The sequence below is a fragment of the Ursus americanus genome, chromosome 1 (assembly GCF_024610735.1).
Source record: "Ursus americanus isolate L20-20 chromosome 1, mUrsAme1.1.p, whole genome shotgun sequence".
Taxonomy (NCBI): Eukaryota; Metazoa; Chordata; class Mammalia; order Carnivora; family Ursidae; genus Ursus; species Ursus americanus.
In genome coordinates this window covers 99,239,817-99,259,479 of record NC_142127.1, presented here as the reverse complement: position 1 = coordinate 99,259,479, position 19,663 = coordinate 99,239,817, and the positions used below count along the sequence as shown (strand labels likewise).

The following is a 19,663-nucleotide window of genomic DNA, read 5'->3' as shown; positions in this document are numbered from 1 at the left end:
TCTTTTTTTTACCTAAAGATTTTATTTTATTTTATTTTATTTTATTTTATTTTATTTTATTTTATTTTATTTTATTTTATTTTATTTTATTTTAGAGAGAGAAATAGCACTAGAGAGAGTGAGCACGAGTGGGAGGTAAGGGTACAAGGAGAGGGAGAAGCAAGTTCCCTGCTGAGCCGGGAGCCCTCTGTAGGGTTGGATCCCAGGAGCCCAGATTGTGACCTGAGCTGAAGGCAAATGTCCAACCAACTGAGACACCCAGCCACCCCTCTTGGGTTTTGATACATCTAATTTGAAATGACAGCTGTGATGGCCATTTGCAGTGGTATACCAGCTTCAATAGCCAATTTACTTCAATAGTCAGTATTGAGAAAGTCTTGACAAAGATTAGAGACAGATGGTGGCGTTTTTAAGCCACTAGCCTTGCGCCATCAAGCTACTCATCGATTGGATAGCATTTACTAAAGATTATTTCTGAAAAAAAAATAAGATTATTTCTGAGACCCTGGGAAAACAATGTTACCTACTGGTGGAAGCAATATTTTGTGGTTGAATTAAAATTTTGTTGATAACACATTGGAGTGTATGTGTGAATTTTTTTAAAATTAGTATTCTAAAGCTAAGGTGGTTAAAATATATCAAATATAATTATTAAACACTTCTGAAGAACCTGTAGCTCAGATTGAAAGGCACTGCTCTGGGAGGTGTGCACGAAATTAAACAGATATCTGGGAGTATCATTTTACAGAGGCAATTTGGCCAATCCCTCATATGAAGACACTTGTATGCCCGAAACTTCTAGAGGACTCACACATAACAGGTGATGGAAATGAGTGGAGCAGGCAGAGGGTAAGGAAATACTAGATCAGCAGGATGGTGAGTGACAACTAAGTGTCAGGGAGGCAGGAGGGGGTGGTGGTGACAGTGCCAAAATGAAGAATGAGTGCCCCACTGAAAGAGAGCAGTGGAAACTCCTCTCCTGCAGTGTTGCTGTGCAGAACTGTAGGACTACCGGGGCACCTGGGTGGCTCAGTCAATTACGCATCTGTCTCTTGATTTTGGCTCAGGTCATGATGTCAGGGTTATGAGACCGAGCCCTGCCTGGTTGAGATTCTCTCTTGAAAAAAAAAAAAAAAAAAAGTAGGACTACTGTTGTGAAGTCTTATGATTTTTCAAAGAAAAGCTAGAAATCAGAATTTTATGTGAAATCTTCTGAATTTTAAATGGTGGTTAACTTGGGTGAAGTGGATGAAGGTGGTCAAAAGTATAAACTTCAAAAAGTATAAATGCAGTTATAAGATAAATAGTTCTGTTCATCTGAGGCTAATGTATAATTGTGTGTCAACTATGCTCCAATTAAAAATAAAAAAGTCCTGAGAATGTAATGTACAGCATGGTGATTACAGTTAATAATATCGTATTGCATATATAAGAATGTTGCTAAGAGAGAATGTCTTAAAAGTTCTTTTTTAAAAAAAAATATTTTATTTATTTGACGCAGAGAGAGAGAGAGCATAAGCAGGAGGAGCTGCAGAGGGAGAGGGAGAAGCAGGCTCCCTGCTGAGACCAACACGGGGCTTGATCCCAGGACCCTGGAATCATGACCTGAGCTGAAGGCAGATGCTTAAGTGACTGAGCCACCCAGATGTCCCAAAAGTTCTTTTTAAAAAGATTTATATATTTGTTTTAGAGAGAGAAAAAGAGCGCATGAGGGGGTTGGGGGAGGGGCAGAGGAAGAGAGAGAGAGAATCTCGAGCAGACTCCCCACTGAGAGCAGACCTGGCAAGATATGGGGCTTCATCCCATGACCCCAAGATCGTGACCTGAGCTGTAATCAAGAGTCTGCTCCTTACCCACCCAGGTGCCCCAAATCTTAAAAGTTCTAATCACAAGAAAAAAAAATTGTAGTGATGCAGTGATGGATGTTAACCAAACGTACTGTGGTAATCATCTTCCAATATATAGATATACCAAGTCACTATGTTGTACACCTAAAACTAACACAATGTTATGTATCAATTATATCTCAATAAAAAAAATGTTGGGGGGGCGCCTGGGTGGCTCAGTCAGTTAAGCATCCGACTCTTGATTTCGGCTCAGGTCATGATCTCGGGTCATGGGATCGAGCCCTGCTTCAGGCTCTGCACTAGGTGTGGAGCCTGCTTAAGATTCTCTCTCTTCCTCCCCCCTGCATGCACTCTCAATCTCTCTCTAAAATAAACAAACAAACAAATAAATAAATAAATAAATAAATAAGTGTTGGGAATTAATTCAAAATGTTTTAAAACAAGAGAAGGCCCATTGCCATGTCTGCTCTTCAGAGGGAAGACATTCTCTATGAGAGAATGATCATGTCTCTGGCTTGGATACTGTGCTTTTAACTTCCACAAAGCCCCATGGGAACCCTGTGAGGGGCCCCTCTCTTCTTGTGGATTCTGCTCTTCCACTTGGATGGCTGTTCCAGGCCTGAGGTTTCCTCCTCTCCATTTAACTGAGTACTGTTTAGTCACAGTGATCTCTTCAAAACTCAACTCTGACCACTGCCTCTGCTCCTTGAAACCCTCAGCCCTCATCCTGGGCTCTATTCTTATGTTTTGTTCTTCTGAGTTTCTGTCCAAAGCCTTTGTCTCACTCCCCATTCTCCCTGTGAGAGATCAATGCCTCCCATTGCTATGGACAAAATGGTGGCTCCTAAAATGTATCCTGCAGCCCCATCCTCTCTCTGGAGCACCAGGTTCACATGCTTACCATACATCTCTGCTTGATACACCTTAACTCAACAACCTCAAAGCTCCATGCTTGTCTCCTGCCTTGATCTGGGTGTGGTGAAGGGCACCCAACAGCTACTGAAGCAGGGCCCGGGGACACTTGACTATTCACTTCCACTCACCTGGTCTGTACCTAATGTCTGCCGCATCAGCCCAGTTCCCATTTCCCAGCAGTCTCGGCTCCCCCTCTTCTTTCCTGGCTGCAACAGCTTCCAACAACTTTGACTTTCTGCTCACCATCTCAGGATTCTCCAGTCCGTCCTTCACAGCCAACGAGAAACACAATCAAAAACAAGGAAGACAAGGACTCTCTCCTCCAAGATGTTCACCCAACCCTGCTTATCCTCAATCCTTACGTCCCAACCCTCTGTCCTGGCATGCCACGTTCCAGCCATCTGGAACCACTGCGGCTCCCAGAGTGGTCATGCAGCACGTACCTCGTCTCTGACCTTGGTATTTGCTCTTCTCTCTGTCTTCCTCTCCCTCTCCCTCCAGCTACCAAGCAGGTCCTCCTCCGGGTAGGCCTTTCTTGACCACCCCACTATGTGCCCCTTACAGCCTTTACTCCACACAGCTATTGTCCTGTCTCCTTGTCCAGGTCCCAGCTGAACTAGGAACTTCTCAAGGGCAAGAGCCACATCTTATTCATCTCAGTATCCCCTATAGTAATTGGCATAATGTTAGGCACACAGTAGGTGCTTAATAAATGTTTGTTGCATGAATGGATGAAGGCAGGGCCAGTTATTGGCACAATGCTGCAACTCACACCTATGTCTCTGAAACCCTTTCCCTCTCCCAGATTTTATAATGAGATGTATTTATCTTCAAAGAAGATTGAGGACATACCAAAATCACAGAAAGAATTCCTCCCCAGTGCTCTGTTCATAAACAACTACCAGCCTCCAAATTTAGGAGTGACGCAAAAATTCTCAAAGTCCAAACAAGGTCATCTGTGGGCACACACAGGTATTGGCCGGGCCGGGGCGTCTGTCAAGGTGAAGGGAGGAAACCAGAGCCGGCTCTCTCTTTGCAAGTGTGCCCCCCCCCCTCCTAAATAGGGCTCGGGGCTCAGGACTTAGCTCTGCCCGGAGCACCTCCCCGCCCCTCGCGGCGCCCTCTAGTGGCCACAGTGCTCCTCAGAAGGCGGAGAACTCCGCAAGGGGCGAGCGCCCTGTGACCACCCACATCTCCCCCCGACTCCCTACCCGTTTCTCCCACCACCCCCCCATGCCCAGCCTCCTGGCATTTGAATCCTGGGGTCCTAGGAGAGCCCGCTCCTGCCAAGAACCGGGCTTGACTGCTTTTGGAGCTGCAGGGTTCTGAGTTGATAAGGGCAGGCGTCGTCGGAGCCGGGAACCACGGGATCAAATCCCGGCTTTGCCACTTAGCGGCGCTGTGGTCGTGCGGTCACCAAAGCCGGGCGCAGAGGGGACCGGCCCTCCTGCTTGGTAGGGCCACTAGTGAGGGGAGGTGCTCTAGTCAGGATTTGGCATAGAGCAGAAACCTCAGATCTTATGTCACAGGGCCTGGCCCCGAGGCTGGTGGATGCTTCACGTACAGCACGCATGGCACATGCTATTCGAGTGAAAGCATTTGTGAATGGGAGCGGAACCGCAAGCGCAGCGGGTGACACGGGCCTCCGGTGGGTGGGCGCTTGGTGGAAGGGAAAGGCCTGGATGGAGCCAGAATCGCCCTAGGTGAACTGAAGCACAAAAAGACCCGCAAAGCCATCTGAGATGCTGGACTCTTCTCCCTCAGGACTGTGTCTAGGAGGGCTCCCATCCTGGGCAAACGGAAAGCGGGCAAGCTGATGCTGGAAGCCACTGCCGTTCCCTTGCTGAGGGTCTGCGGGGTGGGGTGGGAAGAGCCACAGCGAACTCCCGTTTCCAGTGTTCTAGACTCTTGATTCACATCAGGTAGCCCCTAGCAACAGGTGATACTGAGCACTGGAAATGCAGCTATTGCAAATCCTGGAACTGATTTTTAAATTAAATTTTATTTTATTTCATTAAAATTTAAAGACTAACACTCAATTTAGTTATTGGGAAACTTTTAAGTACATGTGGAGCAATTTGAGACGTGAATCTCTTTTTTCAACTATGAATTTCATGAAATCTAAATACAGATCAAGTATTTTGGATAAAAATTTAGTGTCTAAATCAAGCTGTTAGTGTAAAAGTCTCACAGGATTTCAAAGATGAAAAATGTCTCATTACAAATGTTTTATATTTAAGTTGAAATAATACTATTTTGGACATACTGGGCTAAATAAAATATATTATTAAAATTAGTTCCATTTGTTTAATTTTTTCCCCTAATGTGGCTACTAGAAAATCTAAACCTACTTATGTGTCTGGTGTTAAGATTTCTCCTAGGCAGGGCTGGTCTAGACCTACCCAGAGGTCTTGTTTCATCTGACCTCCCATTCAGGCCTGGCCCTGCTCTTTGGTGCTAGCATGTGCCCGACCAGACCAGATGGAGGAGCAGAGGCTAAAGGTGAGACCCTGTCCTGCCAGGGATCAAGGGGCTCTGAGTGGCTGCCCTGGCAGCTAGGGGTTCTGGAGCGGGCAATATCCCTGGGATGGCAGGTGGCTAGGGTAGTCTAGATTTGGGGTAATGATCTGAGAAGCCCTCATTAACCAGTGAAGGAAAGAAGAAACGCAGGGCAGCAAGACAAGAGACCCAGTGTTTGTAACCAGGACTCAAAATGAGGGCTTGGTCACAAGCACTAAGCGCCTAACTACTCCGAATAATTGCAGAACAGGACAACAAGCCAGACTTAAGACTTAGTCTTAATCTGAACTTGAATTTCACCAGTTAGGTGTGGGTCTGCCCTTGCATCAGGAGACCTGGCCAGGGAGCTCAGAGAGCTCAGGGAGGAAGCCAGACAGGGCTCTTGCCCTTGCCAAAGCCCTGGACCCACAGTGGCCCTAGTGCCCAGGCCAACTTTGGGCGTGAGCAATTCCACACCCTGGTCCCTTTGGAATCTCTGTGAACCATGGCATGGCCCAGTGGGTAGCCTCTGTTTCTGCTCCCAGTTAGGCAATCCCAAGTATAATGCAACCTGAGGGCTCTGGCTCAGGGGCCAAAGGCATCTGAAGAATTCATGCAGGACCCTGGTCATCCACTCTGCCTTGCACCTCGTTTCCTTTGAACTCTAAGATTACACAAGCGACCGCTGTCTCAATCCTCGATCCACTAACGCACAAAACCAGGTCAGAAGGGGGTTGTGCAGCCCTTGGGTACAAAACAAAAGGCTCTCTCTCCACCGTGTTGGTTATGTTTGCCATCCAAACAGGACAAAGTGCAGGCCTCGCGACCACGGGGAACCAGCCCCGCAGCGTGGTGCTGCTACACTTTGAAGTGTAGACTATCAGGTTAACACGGCTGTCATCGCCTTTTCCAGTGAGCTTGGGTCCTGGGTTCTCTGCCTGGGCTAAGAGGGGCTTGTTGAGAGCACACTGGTTCGGGGGCCTCGGCCCTTGGCCCCTTTGCAGGTTTGCTCTATTCTTGGTTTGACGACCAAAGGACTCCTCTTGCGTGGTAAGTCTTGGCGTCAAATACTTTGCAAGGAGAGAAACCATGACAGCAATATTATAAAGGGCTCTCTGAGACTTAGGCAAGGCCATTTTGGTCTCATTAAACATGCTCATATGTGCACACAAACACACACATCCTATTCAACACCAAGCTAAACGCTATCTTTGGAAAAATCTCTTTCAAACATTTACTTTCCAGCTGCATTTTTTCCAATTTCAGCCGATAGGGTTGTGGAGATGTCACCCAGGGCAGGTCTGAAAGTCTTTCACCTTTTGCCCAGGTGCCCTGCTGCCAAGGGCTCCTGAGAGGAACACTTTCTGAGAATAAAGGGGAAGATCCGTTCTGGTTTTGATTAGGCAGCAATGAGGTACTGTTTGGTTTTATTAGATATAAGGAATTATTGATTCAAGTCAGAAATAGCACAACTACTGCCACATTAGAAGGATTAATACCCACCAGCCCAGACTGTGACTTGACGAGACCCTCGCCAACGGCTTCCAGTACCACTGACCTAATTCGGGGCATCTATCCCCAGACAGGCCCACCGCAATCTTCATGCCTTCTGAGAGTCCTTGGGCAAGAGACCTACCACCAAGGTCATCCCTTCCAGCACCTAACTCTTCAGTCTGCTAGAAAATACCAACTAGATTATTCCTAAAAAGATCGTATGTAGCCGTGTGTCGAGAAAGCCAACCTGGGTCCCAAAGGATCTCAGTCCCAGGTTTCCTGGCTGGGAAGCAGAACACAAATCTCAGGAAAGACCTCTCTTCAACTAGTCACCAGAGATACTGAAAATAATGAAAAAGTTATATGTAAACCCCTCTTTACCCCCACAGGCTTGCAAACTCGAATGTCCACCGGGACGAGGCAGGTGGCATGCATGAGTGAAGTAGAGAGGTGGATTAGATGGGTGGGAGGAGGGCTCCAATGGGGGGGGGGGGGGTTGCAGCGACCTGGACATGATGGCAGGCCCCATCCTCCACCCAGAAAACTAGCTTTTTTATGTGTAATCTCTCAAGTTTCAAATATTGGCAACAAATCCAGAAGGTTTTTAAGCACAGCAGAGGCAGTGCCTTGTAACTTCTGCCTTAGATAATTTCCTACCTTAATAAAAGCTCCCTCCCCCAACCAAATAATAAAACTCTGACCCAATTATTACAAAGAAATTAACAGAGAAATAGAAAAATACAGCAGCTTTGAAAATACCAGTTTTCCCATTTTAAAACAAAATCAAAGGTAATTCATTTAGTTCATTCTTGTGTAGAAGGAGGTCAGCTGGGTCTACCCATTGGTGAGACAGCTTTGCATTATTAAAATGACACCCGCAGCAACCAGCCCCAAATAAGATGTCACCCTGCTTGCCCTCACGCTATCCCCACAAGGCAGAGAAGGGATGGAATTAGGCTGCTGATTATGAAGAATCCATTGAAGCATAGAGCCAGGGGGGACCCTCCTTGATATCACACAGCCCCTCAGCCACAGGTTTCCAATTCCACATTTTGGTACCACAGATGAAAGCCAAAGTAACTACTGGAAGGTACGCGGCACCTTGTGGAACCCTGGGCAGAGAGTAGCCCAGCTGCACGTCTGCCGAGCCAAGCGTGCACGAATGAATGAATTTAGCTACTTCCCTTAGATAGTGCTTCCTACCAGGGAAAATCAGGAGCTGCTATTGCCATTCCAAAGACAGCATTTCTCCAGGGGCAGGTGAGGAAGGCAAGGGAGGTAATGCAGAGTGCCTTCTACGAGTGAACAGATGGCTTTCCTGGCTTTTAAGGGAATATCATCATCAACCTTGACTCATAAACAGAGAAAAGGGTCCAGGAACTTGGCACCTCTGGGCTGGGTCTGCTTTGACCTTGGACAAGGGCCTGAGATGGAGAGAAAGTCCCATGTCCTTGTAATCCATACTCCTACCTTTCTTGTTTGGTGACGTGGGCAGTTCCCAGCATCCGTATTCTCAAAGGATTTGGCACAGGAAGTCAGTGTCAACATGAGGAAGAAAGGGGGCAAGCTAAGCAGGGGGCTTTCTTGGCTCTGACCCAATAGGCCCCCAGGGCAGTAGTGCAGTCTTTATTCTGGCTTGCTCTGGGAGCCAAGGTCTCGGGAAGCCCAGCCCTCTCTGCTCGGGGGGGACTCTTCCTAGAATTTCACAGGGAGAAGGGATTGGCTCCTCCAGTTTCTTGAAGGAGCCACGATGGGCAATTTGGGTGGAACAAGTCTTTGCTGTTGGAGATTTCCCGTATGTTGTAAGAAGCCCACTAGGTGCCAGGGGCACCTCATAGTCACAGTAACTCCCCCACAACACGCACACACAATCACACACACACACACACACACACTCTCACACTCACACACAGACAAGCTTCCAGTGCTGCCTGGACGGCAGCCTGGCTCTTGGTTGAGAGCCCCTGGGCTCATAGCCTCCTCATGTGTTTGAGAAGCAGAAGCTCCAAAGGTTCAATGACATGTCCAAGGCCACCCATCCCTCCCCGATCTGATGACTTCTGTCCAGAGTTCTTTCCAGTTGCACTTGAAATGACGGATGTTCACGCAAACACACCATGGGCTGCCACAGCACCACAGAGCCTCAAAGTCGACAGCCAACTGTCCCAATGGCATAGAAAAACTGAGCTACAGAAAGACCAACTAACCTCACTGTGAGCAAATGTGAGGTGGGGGGCAGGTTCCAGGAAAATAAGTTTTCCTAGCTGGTTCGATGCAGCAGCCCTCTGACAGGCGGGGCCTTTGTAGTTACCACCATTCCAAGGTCAACATGGAGGCAAGGGGCTCAGTGAGAAGGAGCCAGTCCCCGGTGTGCAGGTTAGAGCGCGGGTGGCCCAGCGGTCCAGCCTTCATCTCGAGTCTCCAGCGGGGTCAGCAGGAGTATGGACAAGTCCATCACAGGCTCTCGGCCCCTTCCCGGGGTCCTCGCAGTCTCCGTTGGGACATACGGCAGTCAGTGCCAACCCCTCCTCAGGGTCCTGGAGGTGATCTGGAACACAAGAGAAGGAATCGCTGATCAGAAGGTCAAGTTCTGGAATGAGCACGCTAGGAATGAAAGGGAGGAAGTTGGCCCCAGTAAATACCTACTTAAAAACCACAGTAAAATACATATGGAGAACCTTAAAAATGTACATACCCTTTGACCCAGCAATTCCACTTCTAGGATTTTATCCTAAGGAAATAATTAGGAATAATTAGTGGAACTGCCGTCTTGCTACCAGCCCAAGGATGAAGCGACACGGAGAGAAGGAGTCCTCAATGGGGTCACTGGGCCCCAGGAACCAATCAGCTCGGAAGCTGACTCTACCTCTAGACTGTCTTTCACGTGAGATACTGAGTGCCCTTGCTGCTATGCCTGCTTGAGGCGTGGTTTCTCTACCGGCGGCTGAAAGCATCCTAACCTGTGCGACGTCCAGAGAAGGGACCGGCTGAGTTAACCACGGCTCAGCCACGTGATGGGCTCAGCCACGTGATGGGATTCGGGCATTAAAAGTGATGCATAGTCCCTGCTCAGCAGGGAGTCTCCTTCTCCCTCTCCCTCTGCTCCTAGCCCCCCCCATCCAGTCTCTTTCCCAAATAAATAAATAAAATCTTTTTAAAAAGATGCATAAAATTCCATAGAACTAAACACACACACAAACAAATACAAGTAAAACTGGGGGAATCTTAATAAGATCTGTGGATGGTTTCAACGTCAATATCCCAGTCGCGGTATTATTCTATAGTTCTGTAAGATGCTACCAGTGGGGGAACTGGGCCAAGTACACACAGCATCTCTTTGTACGATTTCTTACAACCGCATGTGAATCTACAATTACCCACCATTCCCCCGAAAGAGAGAAGACGTTATTGATGTGTAATTGCTGCCAGGGAATATTGCACACTCACAATATGTTATTGTGAAGGAAGCAGATACCAAAACAGTCTGTCTGTCTGTCTAATCCCATTTTATTGTGTATGTTAAAATGCATAGGCATAGTCCCTGAATGCAATTTTCATTTTAATACATTTGCTTCTACTTGAGATTAAATAATTTGTTATATGCTGAACAGGGATGCCTGGCTGGCTCAGTCTGAAGAGCATGCAACCCTTTTTTTTTTTTTTAAGATTTTATTTATTTATTTGTCAGAGAGAGAGAGAGCACAAGCAGAGGGAGCAGCAGGCAGAGGGGGAAGCAGGCTCCCTGCTCAGCAAGGAGTTCCATGCTGGACTTGATCGCAGGACCCTGGGATCCTGACCTGAGCCGAAGGCAGATGCTTAACCTGACTGAGGCACCCAGGCGTCCCAAGCCTGCAACTCTTGATCTCAGGGTCGTGAGTTTGAGCCCTGCCGTGGGGTGTAGAGATTAAATAAATAAAACTTTAAAAAAATTGTTATATGCTACAGAAAGGGGAGTTATCCAAGATTTATTTAAAAATGTTTATGATTCCTTTGCTTTATTGTTTTTTCCCTTTGGTTTCCAGAAATATCCAAGATGATGACGGAGAGGCTGAAGTTAACATTTTTGCAGTGGAATGCCTTAAACATGTCATGCATCTGGCACGTGATTCACGTACCAGATAGAAGCGTATTTATTACAATTTAAATAGCTCAAGGAGATATACAGATAGGCAGGCAGACAGATGGACAGAATGGTCTATGCTAAAATACAGACGATAGTTACTTTTGAGTGATGGAATTAAGCAAATGATTTTCATACTTGCTTTCCTTTTTCAAATTCGTTGAGCTTTCACCTGTGATAGGCAGAATTCTAAGTTGACCCTCGAGATTCCCACCCCTCGGTGTACTCACCCAGGGTAATCATCCCCTTTCAGTGTGGGTGGGATCTGTGACTATGATGGGATAGTCACTCCCTTGATGCGGGTACCATGTATGACAACAGGGCGAATTCCTCCTGTGATGGAGTGACATTATCAGAGACCAGAAAGTCTCCTGCTACTTGAAGAAGCAGCTGCTGTGCTGGGAGACGTGTAGAGGGACGGCTGTCAGAGCTGAGAACAGCCCCAGCTGACGTCCACCAAGAAGGCAGCAAAGACGTGAATTCTGCCCACAGCCACGTGACGTGAAGGACTCAGGCTCCAGAAAGGAATGCAGCCCGGCTGACACTCTGCTGTGGCTTTGTGAGGCCCTGCCCAGACTCCTGACCCATGGAAATCGTGAAGAATTAATGGGTGTTGTTTTAAGGCACTGAGTTTGTGGTAACTTGTACGTGCCAAGGGAAGGCTGATACCTTGCCTAATGATTTTTTTTAAACATAAGGGACACAAGAAAAGTTTGTGTTAAAACACTGCCCGTTGCTTCTGTAACACGGCTGGGCTGTTCAGTACGCGTTGGGGGTGTGGGTCACATACACTGAGCTGGTTACAACTTACTTCCCCAGCACTTTCTAGCTCTCTCACAACAGCCTCAATGCCCACTGGGTGCTCCTGTGGACTTCGAAGAACTGTCTTTACCCCTTTCTCCCTTTAGCGGCCTGAGGACCCTACCCTAGAAGAGGCTTCCGGCTGAGTTCCTTCCTCTCCATTCCCAAACTGCCAGCATTGGGTCCAGGCTGCTCACTGTCCCTCCTGGGACTCGACAGTCCCCTCCTAACTGGCTCTGCCTCTAGTCTCTCCCTGCCCCACAGCCTTGTCACCTCTCCAAAATGCCCCTAATCTGGACACCCCTGCTCAGAAATGGCCAGCAGCTCACTATTCGTGGGAGGCTTGGGTCCAGGGTCCTGCTTTGGTCCCAACTCTCCTCCTTGGCCTCAGCCCTCCTGGTCTCCTGTTCCTCACCCCCGGCACTCCTGACAGGGGCTTCTTTTCTGAGCTTGACATCATGCCTTCGAGCCTGTGTTCATACTGCTTCCACTCCAAGTCTTCCCGTTTCTGCCTAGGACAATCTCTAACCCCTAGCTCCAATGTCATGGGTTCCTGATGCTCCCTGGATCCTCAGGGGAAGATAGAATGCATTGGCTCCAAGCACCCCACGATGTATGTGGCGGACAACTGCATTACAGGCCTGCCCACACCACCTGCATTCACTAGTGACAGACCCATGGCGCTAGGGCCTTACTGGGGGGCCCGTGTGCCTGTTGCCCAGTGGCAGGAGCACCTCCCATCACTCACCTCCGTGCCCTGCACACAGCAAGTGCTCCATGGATGTTGGTCAGCTCTATCCCTTAGGTCCCTGTGTGCACAGGATCACCCCCATAATCCCAAGCACCTGGCCCTCAGGGTCCAGAAGGCAGGAAGGCAGCACACTCACCCTGAGCTGGGTCACTGGGGGAGGTGGCATCTGGATCCTTCCCTCGGCTCCAGGGACCCCAGGAAAAGCACGCCAGCAGTGCTGGAAGGCCCGGTCTCTCCCAGGGTCCTGCTGTTAGAAAGAACACAAAGTCCCAGACGCAGCAGGTGAGTATGTTTGACAGGACTGAGAGATTTTCTGTTCAGCAAACCGAGAGCTTCAATTATCAACTGCCCTAGTTTCAACTGTTTGATTAAAAAACAAAGATTCTGGGGGTGTCTGGGTGGCTCAGCCGGTTGGGCATCTATCTGCCTTCGGCTCCAGTCATGGTCTCAGGGTCCTGGGATCGAGGCCCATATCGAGCTCCCAACTCGGCAGGGAGTCTGCTTCTCCCTCTGCTCCTCTCCTCGCTTGTGCTCTCTCTCTCTCAAATAAATAAATAAAATCTTTAAAAAAAGATGAAAAAACCCCAAAGATTCTGATTTGCAAAGTGGGGTGTTTTTGTTTTTAAAAAATTGACCCCCCCAAAAGATTGCTATAGATTTTGTCACTTCTCCTCACAAAACCCTGTGATATAAGTACCATGTTGGGGGAGCTGTAGTGACAAAAATGACATGAAACTAATAACAATTACATAGCCCCAAAGAGTGAGCAGAAATTTCCCCTGAGTTTTAGTTCAAACTATTTCTTAATGGGCATAGATTTAATCTTTTTTGATAATTACTTTAAACAATTACATGTTGAGTCTAGCTTCCTTATTATAATACCACCTCAGCGCCTGAGAGCCCCCACTCCCTGGAATACAGCCAAATGGAACACAGAATGTCCTGTTCATAAACCGTCACTCGGGACCTATTTACTCTTCATTTGCACCCACTCCTAATAAGACTGGATCCTTTATTGGATTAGGATTCGGATCCTCAACTGGATTAAGCAGAAACTAGGTAAAAGGCCACCGCCAAGACCGGGCAACCGAAAAGCCTAAGAATAGTCATCAGGCAGTGAGGAAAGAGATTGGAAACTTTAAAAAGCCAGATACAGTTGCTAGCAAAATCTTAGCAACAGGATTGCTTAGTGCTAGCAGTCCATGGTGCTGTCCACTGCAAAAGTCCCAAAGAAACCACTGGACAGTGAGTTACACTCATGACTCCCGGTCATCAATGAAAGGTTTCATGTTGTTCAGGATGTTTTTATAAAAGAGAAACAAGCTTAAGCGGTAGAGAATGGTTCCTTTGCAAAGTGTTAAGATTTCTTAAGTGATAGTATTTAAAAGGAGGCAAGGATTCTGCATGCCAGGCAAGGTGTTGGGAAATGGGGATATAATGGTGGTTAAACTCACAAGGGAAAGTGACAAAACCCGGTGGTTAAGAGTTCTGGGATTTCACTTGCAAATTTACGAGTGGGTGTGGAGAGGGTCAGGGAAGGCTTCCTGAAGGAGGAAATCCAGTCCTAAATGATGAGAGATGGGATTGGTCAGGTGAAGAGGAGGGTGGGAGAAACAGGTTTTCGTTGGAGGCAACTGCAAGGTGTACAAAAACTTAAGGAGTCCAGAGCACACTCGGTTCTGGGAATTAAAAGTTGTTCCTGGAGAATGGGAGACGGCTAAGAGAGTAGGAACTCAGAATTTTCTAGGTACCAGCTCATTAGCAGCAGAAAATCTGTTTGTGTAAATTCCCTCCTTTCCCCCACGGGGCCGGATCCGTGAAAGGACTGGCATCAACAATCACAATCACAATCCGCCTCAGAACATTTCCCATGTCTTTCAGGATACTGGTTATAGAGTTTCAAATTTGGCTGGCAATCACAGATTCAACAGAAAGGAGTTGGTGCGGGTGGGGGTGGGGGTTGGGGCACGCTCTAGGGCTGAGATGCTGGGCCTTCACCTTCACCTAAGCAGGCCAAGCTCGCTGGTAGGTCTGGGACATTTGTGACATCAGAGGTACCAGGTCTCCTTGCTGGAAAAGGCCCCCCTGCAAGCCTGGCACCCCGGTTTCTGGTTAACACACCAATGCCCAGGGACACAGAACACGGTCTCTGCCTTCATTAACTCTTCAGCAAGAAAGGAAGGCTGGAGGGTTTGGAGGGCAGCACGTGCTGGGAAGGTGGGGACAGAAAGGGATCTTGGAGTGCAAAGAACAATCCTGCATCTGTCAGCTTTGCCAGACCCAGCTATACTTAATGTCAGTATTTCAATCCTGAAAAGCTCTTGTAAAACCTTCCCTCCTGGGTGCAAGAGATTCTGACACTTCTGCTGATGGCATTTTCCCAACCCAGGCTGGGAAAGACCCTCACTTCCCTCCCCACGCTTCCGGAGAACGTGGAGAGAAACGCAGCAGTGGGTGCACAACCAGAGTGGGTAGCCAAGAAAGATTAGAAAATTCTGGGCCCTCAGTCCCTCACCCCTTTCCCCACACTCCGGGTCTTGGCATCTACTCCTTACCCCCTTCCTATGACCCCCTGGTGCTTCCACGCTGATCCTCCACCAACGCGTCCCTAGCTGTGCAGGGTCCTAGAAGCTCCTGGCTCCACCACACCCCTGCTCCCAGTCCTGTTCCCCTTCCCACCTGGAAACTTGGGCTTCCTGAAGCTTTCTCACCTCCTCTCCCTCGCCCCAGCTCCCCCCTCCGAGGCCGACCCTCTCTCCACCAACTTTCCTGCCTTGAGCTGGTCTGCTTGGCTTTCCCAAGCCCCTGCGTCTCTTACCCTCTCTGGATCCTTCCGGAACAGACTGGACCCCGTGCCCAGTGCCCGCTCCACGCCAGCTGGAAAGCCTAGTGCTAGGTACCTCCCCTCTCTGGGCCTCAGTTTACAGTGGTGCACAGGAGGGAAGCTGGCCTGAAGAGTTCCAACTTGGGGGCCTCCCCCCAGCCGTCCACCGCCCACTCCCTCCTGGGCCTCGTAGCCTCACCTGGTCGCGCGGGCCCGGCGGCTTGTAGTGCTCTGCAGGCGGCCGCCTGGACGGCCAGGCTGGAGGCCGGGTGGCCGGGGCAGTAGGCGGCCGCCTGCACCGGGCCCCCCGCCTGGCGGCCGAACACTGCGCGCAGCAGCGCCTCCAGGAGCCGCAATCCCGGCGCCACCGTGTCCTCGGGCCCGGCCTCGGTCACCAGCACCCCGACCAGAGCCGCCCCGGCCCGCCGGCGGCCGCGCACGTCCCGCAGCATCTCCCGCAAGCGGCGCCGCGGCTCCCGGGCGGTCAGCGAGGACGCGCGGCACAGCACGAAGACCAGCGGCGAGCGGATGGCGCGCGCCCCCGCCGTCCCGGGCGCCCTCTGCGCCCCCGGCGCCCCGGCCCCGGGCGTCCCGGCCCCCGCGCCGCCCGGCTTGCCCGCGGCTTGCTCGGGCGGGAACACGGCCCGGGCGAAGTCCCGCAGCAGTGCGCGGCTCTGCTCGCGCTCCCACAGCTCGCCCACCAGCAGCACCTGCCCGCGGCCGCCCGCCGCCTCCACCAGCGCCTGGAAGGGCGGCTCTGCCGGGCGCGCGGGACGCGCCGCCAGCTCCTCCAGCTCGCGCTCCATGCTCGTCGCCGCGCGTCCTCTGCGGCCTCCCAGGCCCTGCAGCGCCAGCTGCACGCCTCTCGGGGCGCCGGCGCTGGGGCCCGGGAGGACACGCCCCCGAGGGCCAAGCGCCGCCCGACTCTTGGCCCGCGGGCCGGGCTTTCCTCGCCTCAGCCGGCAGTGGGTTGGGGGCCTGGGGCTTTACCCCCAAGCGCTCTGTGGCAGACGCAGGGACACTGAGCCGTCCATCCGTCCGTCCGTCCGTCCATCCATCCATCCACCCACCGGTTCCTCCATCCATTCCACAAACACTTATTGAGCACCTACTAGGTACAGGGCAGCCAAAGGTGAAGGAAGAGAGAAAATTATGCGAACAGGTTAGATCGGTTTGAGACCCAGAGAGACTTCCGAGGAGTCCGTGTAGTTTGGGGACCGGAAGTTCTGCGAGGGGAGGCTGCCTCTAACTGTGCTGCTTTGGAGTGTTGGTGGGGGGGTACCAGAAAAGGGAATGCAGAGAAGGATTAGGGAGGTGAGAAAAGAGGGGAAGCAGGGATTTCTTCTCTTACTTCTATCACTTAATTCACCTTTTGGCCCTTCAGCATTTAACAAAAGCTAATCGAGGGCTCCTTATTTCCACAAATACTTATTACCCACGGGGTGGTGCCCTGGGCACTGGGGGGGGGGGTGAAAACCAAGAAGACAGACAGCATTACTCCCTGTAGAGCAGAAAACTTAGGAAGGCAGATGTGGGGCACTGATGGTGCTCAGATCTGGGGGGGGGGGGGAACTGGTGGTAAAGGGGGTGACAAGAGGATGTCAGTAAGCCATGTTAGAAGCAGAGATGCGTTTCCTTTAATTCTAAGGGTCTAGGTCAGCTTCGTCTGATGTCATCATCATTCTTTGATGATGACAATGTTTTATATTATCTATACTGTCCAATGCAGCCGCCACAAGCCACGTGTGGCTATTATTACTTGAAATCTGGCTAGTGCAACTGAGGAGCTGAATTTTGCATTTGACTTAATGTTAATTAAATGCAAATAGCTGCATGTGATTCATGCTTGCAGCATTGGGCAGTGCTGGTCAAAGCTCTTTACTTCTGCTCTGTTACACTGTATAGACCCAAGACCCCTTTGGGTCAAGAGCACATTCATGCTCAGCTCTCTCCTTCTCCATATAACCTCCAATCTGCTCTTCAGTTACCCTATCTCCTGTCCCCTATAATTATGCTGAAATATCTCCTCCTGGAGAAACACACCTTTTTTGAACACCTACTGTGTGCAAGCAGTGGGGCTTGGAGATGTACAAGCAGCACTGCTCTAAGTCTAGTTATCCAGCAGGTGATTTAGCCACTGTTTGGAGTAAGGACCCTGTATCTTTGTTGCGAGTCTAGTTAATATAAACCTCTTCCTTCTGTGTATGGTCTTTGCTCAGGGCAGAGATCCAGGGGCTTGGGTGGGAAAAGCCCCAGATTTGGAGCAAGAAGCCCTGTGCCAGAATCAGGGTTGGGTTCTAACACCAGCTCTTGTCTTGTATTTATTGAACATTTCTGCCCTGTACTGTGCCCAGTGCTGAGGAGACAGCTGGGAACACGCCAAATTCCTGCCTTCATGGAGGGGTTGTTCTAGGGAGCGCTGGGAGACAGAGAGACAAACAAATAAACACACAAATAACAACTTCAGTTGGTGATTGGTGCTATGAGAAAAGTAATGCGTGGCTGACAAAATGGTCACGTACTGGAGATGCTGGTCCCTTCCTGTGGGTACAGTCCTGAAGATGCCACAGAAGCAAGAGGGACTTTGATGAGGATTAAGAAATGAATGTAAAAACCATGAGAACCTGTCCCCCTCCCCCATATCCTACCTCCAGTGAAGCAGCAGGTGGTTAGGTCATGGAGTTTGGGAAGTAAACAGCAGCCCCTCACACATGAGGCCTGGGTGCTATAGAAGGGGATAGGCTGAGTGAGTGTCTTGTAATGAACATGTACGTTTCTCTGTCTACGTTGGCTTGGATAGATCATTGCCCAGCCTCAGCCCCAGTCCCCCAGCCCCCCAGCCCCCCAGCTCCAGCCTTATCGCCATCACTGCCATGGTGCTCTGAGGCAGAAAATAGTTGCACTAGCCAGGAACGGTAACATCACGCTGGGGTTAGAAACATAGAAGGCCTGGACCCGGCAGCCCCTAGAAGTCCTGGCCCTTCTTGCCCCGTCCTGGATCAGGGCATTCCAACCCCATGAACTAGCTCATGAAGACTAGTGGTCAGGGGAGAGTGCCCAGAAGTTCCCTGAGAAAGGTGTCTGGTAAGTTTTGGGGGGTCAGAGGCACCTGGGGGTAGCCCAATTTACGCGTAATGCCAGAGGCAATTCCCCTGTCCCCACCACCCTTTCCCCCTTCTTAGAGCTCCCCAGGAGGACACAAGGTAGAATTTAGGCTTTAGCCTCTTTGAAGGTAGCCAAGGTAGCTGATACCCCAGAGAACATAGATCACTGGGAAAATAAATCAGAATTCTGGAAAGTTTAAAACAAAGCAGATTTACATAATACATGAATTAAGATTCATTTCAGATACCAATAATACAGACTCCAAAAAACAGCTAGTAATAAACGGACTCCAAACACGATGAATATTTATTTTTCCCTTTTGTAAAATTCTGGAGGTGGACTGTTCATGGCTGACAGAGTACTCTAGTATTACCAGTTCTTTGAGGCCTCAGGTTTCAATCCAGATCACTATTCCCCCATCTCATCTTCATAATCCAAACTGGCAGTGAAAGCACCAGTCATCACATCTGTATTCCAGGCACCTGGATAGCAGAGGGCTGAAGAAGGAACAAAAATCAGATTGACTCAGATTTCTTAACAGTAACACTGGATTTAAGAGGATAGTTGAATAATATTTTAAAATATTACGGAGAAAGAACTTTGAACCTAGATTTTGATTTCTGGCTAAATTATCAGGTACTTAAGGATCAGAAGGTGTTTCACATAAAGCCCCTCTTCAAAAACACCGTTAGAGGAAGCCCTCCAACAAGAAAAGAAAGAAATACAGGCATGCCCAACGAGAGTAAGAGGGATTCAATCACTTGTTTAACTCGCTCTTGTCTGAGTAAATGGTGCAGGGCAGGGGCGGGAGAGCACAGCCTGGTACATACAAGCTGCAGAGGTGACGGAGCTGCTGGGAATCCTCCCAAGTGAATGGAAAGGGAATTGAGCCCATCTAGGTCACCTCTTTGAGGTAGAGGGGAAGACACAGCAGCCGGTCAGAGAACCGCTCTGAGTTTTGGACTGTCTCACAAGGCTTGTCTAAAACCAGCACCTGGGACACCTGGGTGGCTCAGTGCGTCTGCCTTCGGCTCAGGTTATGATCCCAGGGTCCAGGCATTGAGTCCCGCATTGGGCTCCTTGCTCAGTGAGGAGCCTGCTTCTCCCTCTGCCTGCAGCTCCCCCTGCTTGTGCTCACTCTCTTATTAAAATAAAATAATAATAATAATAAATAAAACCAACACACTCTGCCTTGAGCTATTTATTCTCCAGGTTTTAAGTTTCCAGGTAACAATTTCAAACCTTCCAATGATGGGATAGAGGATGAATCAGAGAGGGGGTGGGTGTTCAACAAAGGTCGGAGTCCA

General features: G+C 49.6%; 1 protein-coding gene across 1 annotated transcript; it reads right to left on the bottom strand.

Moving 5' to 3' along the window:
* Window positions 1-4,745: 4,745 nt before the first annotated feature.
* On the bottom strand, window positions 4,746-16,076 carry C1H2orf72 (chromosome 1 C2orf72 homolog). The gene is made up of 3 exons (XM_087864274.1): window positions 15,451-16,076; window positions 12,564-12,674; window positions 4,746-9,303 (listed from the first exon to the last, which is right to left on the bottom strand). The coding sequence occupies exons 1-3, from the start codon at window positions 16,055-16,057 to the stop codon at window positions 9,164-9,166; spliced, it is 858 nt and encodes a 285-aa protein (XP_087720400.1). The 5' UTR covers window positions 16,058-16,076; the 3' UTR covers window positions 4,746-9,163.
* Window positions 16,077-19,663: the final 3,587 nt, after the last annotated feature.